Raw genomic sequence first — 9083 nt, 5'->3', positions numbered from 1 at the left:
TTAAGGAAATCACACATGAAACAATTCATTTATAAACAAATTGAACGAAAACCTAGAATGTGGTTACAGGGCAAACAACATGCTTACAGTGCAGAAACATTCAGGTTCTAAGACCTGGCTATTCTGGAGAGCTACACCTGACCTGATCTTCCCATCTGCAGGAGATTAACCAGTGATGCTTGAAAATAATTGGAGAGCATAGGGCAGCTCCCAAGTGACCAGCACCACCATCCACCCAAATGCCCCACAAAAAAATTCAAAGAATGTGTCCTAGTTCTTCATAAACTGCCAAAACTCATTCACTGGGACCTCCTCTTTAAGTGCTGAGATACAGTGTACCCTTCAAAGAAATCCAACACAGCACTCTCCAAATCCTCTACTGAATACTTCATATAGTTCTCTGGGTGCTTTCCACTCTCTATATGACTCCTGAATCTCCCAAGAAATGACCTGTAAGCTGGGATTAACTTCTCTGATATAGATATTCTAAGCTCCTCTCTGAGTTGATTATCTGGTACCAGCCATGTTGCTTGAGTTCTGTGGACCTCTTCAAACATAGCATTGAATGTCTTAAATCTCTCCCTCAAAGCACTCCTTGAAACCCCAGAAGAGAAACCACCACTCACATGTAAGCCCTCATCTCTCAAGCAATATAACACCCTCACCCATGTAGCTCTCTGGTAACTAGTGGCTGCCTGCCTGAGTTTCCCTGTTAGTTTCCTCAAGTAATCGTCTCCGATCATTTCTCTCAATTCAGGTGACCCTTTAACCTTCTGAACAATATAGTGAACGTTGTTCATCATAAACAAATGGGCTAATGATACATCTTTGTAATGCTTGGACTTGCCATCCAAATTGAATTGCAAAATCACAATAATCCAAATCATATGAAGGGCTAATGGGGTTTTCCCCTCTAGCTCAGCAAATTCCATATCTGGGGTGGTTGAATCACCGGAGTATCTTGACCCCGTTGATGGTTTTGACAAAATAAGCTCGATCAAGGTCTGTTTATAATCTGAAATCAAACTGATGTAATTCATGACATACCTTGTTAAGGGATGAATTGTCCCTCCAGGCACTGGAACCAAAGAAGGTTCTCGCAAAACAGCATTCTCAAACTCTGATAAAATCCCTCTTGCAGCCTCCGCCAATCTTGACAAAATCTCCGCAGCCTGGACTCGAATTGAATCAGCAGACTTTGATTCGAAAACCACCTCAATGTCAGGCATCAAGTCCATTAAAGCATCATGTAAGTCCAAAATCTTGAACATTTTCTCCGGAGATCTCCTGCTTATACTTATAGCTTCTGCAAAATTGAAGAGCTGAATTGCTGGACCCTTGATTGTCTCCATGAAACAAGCATCATCCACAGCGGTACCAATCCCATCAAAAATCTGTTCGCAGAGCCTCTTCTCGCTCGCGAATAAAATCCTTATACAAACCTTAGCTGCTCTAATCCAACGTCTGATTTTAGTCTCTAATGCATCCCACTCGAGTCTCTGTATATCCCCAATACTCAGCTTCTCAATCCCGAGTCTCCTGAAGTTGGCGTCTACAACAGATTTCCGTACACTCCCACACACCTGGATACACTCCCGCAAGTACCCAGCAGAGATCATCCGCTTGGCAATGGACTGGAGGTCGCCGACTGCTTCCTGTGGAATCAGATCGATCTCGCGAATACTGCTAGTGGATCGATAGCTCGTGGTGCTGTTACTCGCAGATGAATCTACTCGTTGGATTTGATCTTGGATTTCGTCATCACCCACATGATCGTCTTCTTCATACTCAACTGCGGCGGAGGAGTGGACTGAAGAGCTGGGATCAGCGGCGGCGAGTGAGTCCAACTCAACGGGAGTTGTGTGGCTGAGAAGTATGTTGCGGAACTCGTCTTCAAGTCTGGCCATAGCGATCTGGATGGTGTTGCTGTTGACCTTGTCTTGATCATCGGAGATGGATGTGGACGACATGGATTTTTGAATATCGTCAACAGCCTTCAAGTAACGATCAACCTCTTCACGGTCGCCTTCGAAGATCATCCTCTCCCTGGCTTCCTCTGACGCTGTAGAATCCCACCGGAGAATTATCTTCTGAGCATCCTCAACAGCCACCTCACCACCGCAAGCGTTACTATTCTCTGGTGGTTCCATATGATTGGATACAACTTGGCACTAGAAGCTTAAAGATACAAACTTTTTGCAGGATCTTTTAAGAAAAATGAAGACTTTATATTTTCCAAAACTTGAAGATATTAACAGCAGCCTTGTTCGGCCGTTGGTGATGAATTTTGGAAACGGAAAAGTTAAGATTTTTTTTCTCCTTTAGTATAGGAAAAGACGAAAAGTTATTCAAAAGCTTTAACAAAAAAAAAAGGCTGATTCTACAGGCCAAAGGTTGAAAGTATTTTAGAATCTATTGGAAAGGTGGTGGGGGTTTTGGGTAGCGGTGACGGTGACGGTGACGGTGGCAACGGTGGTTGTGGAGTGGAGATGGTAGAAGGGATTCAGAGTTCACAGAGAGTAGATGTTTGATTGAGGGTGAGATGGTGAGGCTGCGTACAGTCTTGGAAATTTTAGCTTTTTACTTCGCTGCCTGGTGTGGTCTCGGAAGGCAGCTGTGAGGATTTTTGTCTGAATGTGATTATATTGTAAGAGAAAATGGGAAAAAAATAGAAGCGCAAAAAACCCAAGGAAAATTTTTTTTGACAATTTTGACTTTTCGCCGTCGGTGGGATCTCTTTGATATTCCGGTGAACAGCCACGTATTTCTTTCTTTTTAATATATATTGTTTGAAATTATTGTTTAATAGGATTGATTTCTGGCAACCAATTGGGCCCATTTTAGATGCTGATATTGATGCCCAAGCCCATTTCTGGTTTGATTGCTGAGGCTTATGGATTTAACATCTGTTTGTTTGATATTTTTGTTAAAATTATTTTTTCAAAAAATATATATTTCTTTATGAACTTTTTTTTACTGAGCTATGAAATATATTTTTTAATTATTGTATAAAAGTTTTTAAATGATAATAAAAGTGAGATGTGAATTTTTATATATATATATAAGTTAAGTTGTATTTAAAATCCAAAAGAATAATTGATTAAAAAGTCAAATTGACTCAAAAACAAAAAAAGTTCATGGCCCGAAACTCAAACAAAATCCAACCCATTTTGAAATTGTGTTGGAATAATCACCATCTCGTCTCTCGTTTCTGCAATATGCAGCAAACCAAAAAAAGATTGCCAATACTTGTACACTCTAAAGAAAAAGGTCAAGCCTACTAAGTCAAAAATTTCAAAACGAAAATACAATTTTGAAAGAGGAACGGCTAGAAAAATAAAAAAGAAAATAAATAAACTAAATAAATACCGACACGTAACCAATAACATATTCAACAGGATTAAAATCGTCAAATAAAAATAAAAAAGAAAAACTGATATCAGTCTTTTCAATCTCGAGAGCTATAGAGCTGTAATAAGAAGGAAGTGCCACATTCCAGCGCCAATTGATCCATCAATTCACACCATTCACGATTATAATCGGTCGGATAGAAAATTTGAGACACAAAAATAATTGACCGAATAGAAAATTTGAGACACAAAAATAGAATCATACAATTAGAGACTCTGTCACACGCACGCATATCCTGAATAAAGATAAAATCAAATCCAGTCAAAACACTTACTGAAAACTACCAATATCAAAATTCAAATTATACACAAACTACAACAAAAAAATTTATCAAAGTTAAATGAATCACTTTGCCATAACCAAGATCAAAATTTATCAATTGAGAGACAAAGAAACCACGACTATGAAACGCGCTTTTTTTATTTTTTTTTCTTTTTTTTTTTATATTTTTCATATGTTAAATTTAAATTATTTCTTTTTCGTGAACATCAATATAGATATGTGAAAACTAATTATCTATGTGGATTTGTACAAGCATACCAAAAGTGGGTAGGGCTTCCCTTTCATAATAATTATACAATTATTTCTTCTTGCAATGATTATAATTGGCAAAACTACAAGTTGTTATTGCTAAAAACAGATAGAAAAGCGATAACTTGCTCTTGCAGAAACCAAAAAAGTTCCGGTTCTGAATTATGAAATCTATTGTTTAACACTCAAAATATCCATGTGAAAACTCACATGATGAATTTCTTTTTTAATAATTATTTTATTTAAAATGAAAATATTTAATTATTTTTATTTTAAAAACCATTCAGAAATTTTGTAGAATTAAGAAACAATTTTTTGTTTTTTTACAAAATAAATCGTTTAAATTGTTAATGTACTTCTATAAATGAGTTAAACAACTGCATTTTTAAGGGGTCTGTAATTGTTTTGCAAAAGAAAATTAATTGCTCAATTGAATGGTTGGACCTATAAAAAAATGTATATTAATTTAAGGTCTTGAGGAACTGAAATCGAAATTGACATTCTAATACCCTCTCAATTTTACCTATTTTAATTAAAGATATATTATTTATCAAATAAATTTATGTTATTAAATAAAAAAATATTATAATTAATAATTAATTAGATAAATAAAATAGATCAATACTTTTCAAATAATAAAATAAAAAACATTAGATAGTTAAAAGAAGGTGATTGTTGGGAGGGTAAGTTCAAACTGAAAATTTCATCAAATTGAATTAATTTAAAATTTTAATTCGATTTTTTATTTATTTTAGTTCGATTCGATTTTTAATTTTAAAACTTTTGATTATTTCGATTCGATTTAATTTAATTCGAAAAAAAAATCAAAAAAATTGAACTGAACTGATTAACGATAATAATATACTATTTTCAATAATAAAGAGAGATGAGATTATATTGAAATTAAAATATTTCAATTAAAATTTAAAATACTAACAATAAAGTATAAAAAATAAAAAATTTATTAAAAATTTAAATTGATCAAATCGAATCGAATCAAATTGAATCAGATCGATTTGATTTGATTCAGTTTCTGATCAAAATTGATTCGATTTAATTTTTATAAATATCAAAATTTTAGTTTTTAATTTATTCAGTTTAATTCAATTTTAATTTTGAGTCGAACCAAATCAGATCGATTTGATTTAATTTAATTTTTAATTAAAATTAGTTCGATTCAATTTTTATAAACATTAAAATTTTAATTTTTAATTTATTTAATTTAAATTTTAAATCGAATCTACCGAATGCTCACCGTATCATTTTTATAAGAGACAATGGCTTTACAAAAATTACACGAAACAAAAAAAGCCTTGGATACTAATTAAAATAAGATTTTTTTTTTCCTACTACTGATTAATATGATTAGCAAATTAATGAGAAGGAAGATTAAGGTATAAAGAATAAAAAGCAGAAGTTAATCATTTTGTATTAGCAGAAAATTAGAGATCACATCAAGTGTTAATTAAGCAATAAGCACAGCCAATCAATGAAGAGCCTAACGTGCTGGCTGTCTGATACAATGCACACTGTACATAGCCCAATCATTTCTGTTTACACCTGTCGCCTAAGCCACCTACAAAACCCATTTATCATTAATTAATGAATTTTAATTAACAAGTTAATGAATTCAATTAATATTACTGCCACATGCTTGCACGAAGGGATAACTACAGATGAGATATTTTCGAGTAGATTTGAATTGTACGAGATTAATTTCAGTTAAAATTAATAATTTTATGATTAAATTAAAAACTTATTCAGAAATATGAATATATAATTTAATTTATTGTCGTAAACAATCCAGAGGTGAAAAAATTGGTTTTAAAATGGCGTTGCACGAGTCAGATTTAAGTGATTGATTTTCGAGAATGAGCTGGCCAAATGCTGCTTCTGCAATATATTTATCCAAGAAATCCTGACAGCTTCTGGCTGCAACAAGGCATATATACAAGTGGCTGGGTGTGGCCTGGTTGAAGCCGTGAGTGAGCATACGGAAGCCAGTGGATTTGTTAAATGAAAGCACTGGAAAATTTTAAAAGTCATATGTGATGTTCAGGGCAAAAGCCAAAAGGTGAGCTATTGCTGTGTGCCAGTTTAGAATCCTTTAAATTTGGTATCTCCAGGCTCCAGCTGTTGAGTTACGATTATCATCTTGTCTTTAATCTGTGAATGAGTTGTACATTGGGACTCCCAATGGGATGCATTCTTGAGGTTCACTTAACTGTTTGAATTAGGCCTCACCCAGTTCACAGAAAATTGTGCACTGAAAACTGTATAAAGCGGGAATGGGATGGAATTCGAAATCTCGAAATCAATTCCATTTTTGTTTGAAACTAATTAACAAAGTTAATACAAATGGCTATCTCAATTAATAGATGAAACTATCATGTGTAGTCTAAACAATTCTCAGCTACGAGAGTTCATCAAATATTTGTTAAAAGTAGTGAGAGCTACCTAGAACAATGTACAACATTTGCTCATGAAAAGCAAAGACAAGTTACGTGATTAAGCTGCAGTACTCTCCAATTTTATCATCTCTATCCTTTGAATTGCTTCTCTTAGTTCTAACCGTTGCATGGGATTACTTGCAGCACAAAGAGCTCCGATGTGGAGGAGCTGCTTCATCTCCCCAAGTGAATTTGAGGAGCTTGCAATTTCTGGATCAAGTATTTCACATTCCTCCCCCTCTGAAATTGTAGTTTCCGCCCACTGGGCTAGATCAATCCCACCTGTGCCATTGTTAACATATTGATGGGGATATTTTCCGGTGAGGATTTCAAGAATCACCAGTCCTAAACAGTATACATCACATTTAGGGGATACCCCAGATTCCGTAACTTCTGGGGCCTTATAGGCAATTAGAGCTTGTCCTACAACTGAAGGGTTGGCCAGTGGACTGAATCCAAACTCTGCAAGCAGTGGCTCATTGTCAGGATTCAGGAGGATGTTGCTTGATTTGAGATTTCCATGAGGCAAGTCACAGGAAGCAAGTTCAGTATGAAGATAGCCCAACCCTCTGGCAATTCCTTGGACGATCTTGAGACGAGCAGGCCAATTGAGCTCAGAACGCAAGGCTCCCTTTTCACCTGAAAAATTACCTAGTGTTAGAGATCATGGAAAAAGATAGATTGACAGGTAAATTCACAAATGTAGTTCCCTATGTATATATATATATATATATACATATATATACCGTGCAACAAATAGAGCAAACTCCCTTTAGATATGTACTCATAGATCAAGAGCTTCTCATCCTTCCGAAAATGAAAAGCCAATGGTGGCAAAATATTAGGATGCCTTAGCCTTCCAAGCTTTCGCAGCTCTGCATCAAATCCATCTCTTCCAAATGCATTCATTTCTCTCAATCTCTTAACCACCACTGTCACACCATTAGCCATCAAAGCTTTATATGAAGATCCCAATCCCCCATTTCCAAGCACTTCTGCAGAAGACTTCATCAAATCCATCAGCCCAAAATTACCCTTTCCATCATTCATAATTACTAATTCACCTACACCGCCACTGGCAGCACCAGCAGGTGGCGCTTTGCGAGTTGGTAGTGGTTTTTTTTTTAAGTCCACTTCTTTCTGTCTAACTGGCAGGGAAACTTGCACTTCTACTATCTCCTGATCAGCTGCATCGTCTTCTTCATCATCTTCATCATCATCTTTTCTCCTCATTTTACATATTATCACAGCTCCTATTAGAAACAACATGACAGCCAATGCTATAATCCCTGCACCTGTCTTCTTAATGTTACCAACGCTGTCGGTGGAAATAATCATATCAGGGGCTGGTGCAAAGGCGTCTGGTGCTTTTGCTTCTGCTTCTGCTTTTGCTTTTGCTTCTGCTTCTGCTTTTGCTTTTGCTTTTGCTTTTGCTTCTGCTTCTGCTTCTGCTTTTGCTTCTGCTTCTGCTTTTGCTTTTGCTTCTGCTTCTGCTTCTGCTTCTGCACACTCTTTACCAATCTGCTTTCCACAAAGGTCAGCATTTCCCTCGAAGGAAAACTTGCTGAATTTGGCTAAACCATCAGGAATTTCCCCACTTAATTTGTTATTTGACACATTGAATTTTTTCAATTTTGATGGCACTACAGGTGGAATAGTCCCACTAAACTGATTGTCTTCAAGATGCAATTCAATAAGATTGGATAAGTGCAGTAATGATGGTGGAATTTCTCCTGAAAACTTGTTATTCGCAAGCCAAACTTTCTTCAACGACGCCATTTTCAAGAAGAACTCTGCTGGGATTTCGCCTGAGAATTGGTTTCCTGTCAAGAATATATTCTTCAAAGAGCCTAAACGATTGAGTTCAGGAATCGAACCCGAAAAAGAATTATATTCAAAGCTTAAACTTCTGAGTCCCGAAATATCAACCAATGCATCAACATCAATTTTTCCTGATAAACCCATTTCCTCAAGGCGAATGCCTGTGACAATACCATTGCTACAAACAAGTCCTTTCCACTTAGTGTTTCCTTCACAAGGAGCTGATCCAGGCACCCAAGAACTAAGAGCAGTAGCGTTGGTAAAAGAACTCTTGAGCTTAATCAAGGCTTCGGATTCAGATATTGAAGGCGCACAAGTAAATTGGAATATGAAAATGATGATGAACACATGAAGAACTGGCCGGAGAAGCCAATCCAAGGCCATATCTCAGGTGGAAACAAATGAGAGATCTTCCTTTGGCTGTAGAATTTTTGTGGGTTTTGTTGTTTTTGCTGGTTTTGCGCTCCTTGTGTCGATTTTCGTTGGTTCGTTCATGGTGTTTGTTTTGAGCAAGTACAAGAGCGCCTTAGAATTGAAAGATATAAGCCTTAGACAAGAGGGAAATTTTTCTTGGTTGAAAATGTTCAGCTTAAAAAACCGTTTTAACCGTTGGTATTTATTTACGAAAAGGACCTTCCAAGGCTATGGCTCCATTTCGAAGTTACAAAGCAGATAAACTAAAATGTCAAGGGGCAATTTTGTCAAATCACAACATTGTTTAGCGCATCCGAATTGGTTTGATTTGGATGTTTGTTAACCAACGTTGTTATTAAGCTAAAAGAGCCGCTATTAAATGCCAATTATGGTTTAATTAAGCATTCTGTTAAATACGTCTTAGGAAGTATAAGTCAACACAAATTAACCAATTAG

The 9083-nt window shown here is 35.9% G+C and overlaps 2 protein-coding genes across 2 annotated transcripts; both read right to left on the bottom strand.

Moving 5' to 3' along the window:
- On the bottom strand, positions 1-2685 carry LOC110627043 (exocyst complex component EXO70A1). Its single transcript, XM_021773264.2, has one exon. It carries the CDS (start codon positions 2148-2150, stop codon positions 300-302), a length of 1851 nt encoding a protein of 616 aa, XP_021628956.1. The 5' UTR covers positions 2151-2685; the 3' UTR covers positions 1-299.
- Positions 2686-6239: 3554 nt separating this feature from the next.
- Positions 6240-8773, bottom strand: LOC110627037 (pollen receptor-like kinase 3). The gene is made up of 2 exons (XM_043961669.1): positions 7139-8773; positions 6240-7031 (listed from the first exon to the last, which is right to left on the bottom strand). Exons 1-2 carry the CDS (start codon positions 8595-8597, stop codon positions 6451-6453), a joined length of 2040 nt encoding a protein of 679 aa, XP_043817604.1. The 5' UTR covers positions 8598-8773; the 3' UTR covers positions 6240-6450.
- Positions 8774-9083: the final 310 nt, after the last annotated feature.

Source organism: Manihot esculenta, chromosome 11 (assembly GCF_001659605.2).
Source record: "Manihot esculenta cultivar AM560-2 chromosome 11, M.esculenta_v8, whole genome shotgun sequence".
Lineage (NCBI taxonomy): Eukaryota > Viridiplantae > Streptophyta > Magnoliopsida > Malpighiales > Euphorbiaceae > Manihot > Manihot esculenta.
Note: the sequence above shows the minus strand (reverse complement) of the source record. Positions and strands in the feature narration are given on the sequence as shown.

What these genes read in the sequence shown, in the direction of transcription:
- LOC110627043 (XM_021773264.2), bottom strand. Translation starts at nt 2,150, where the DNA reads ATGGAACCACCAGAGAATAGTAACGCTTGCGGTGGTGAGGTGGCTGTT.
- LOC110627037 (XM_043961669.1), bottom strand. Translation starts at nt 8,597, where the DNA reads ATGGCCTTGGATTGGCTTCTCCGGCCAGTTCTTCATGTGTTCATCATC. An exon ending in TTTGCTCTATTTGTTGCACG is followed by an intron (nt 7,032 to 7,138) that starts GTATATATATGT and finishes GTAATTTTTCAG; the next exon opens with GTGAAAAGGGAGCCTTGCGT.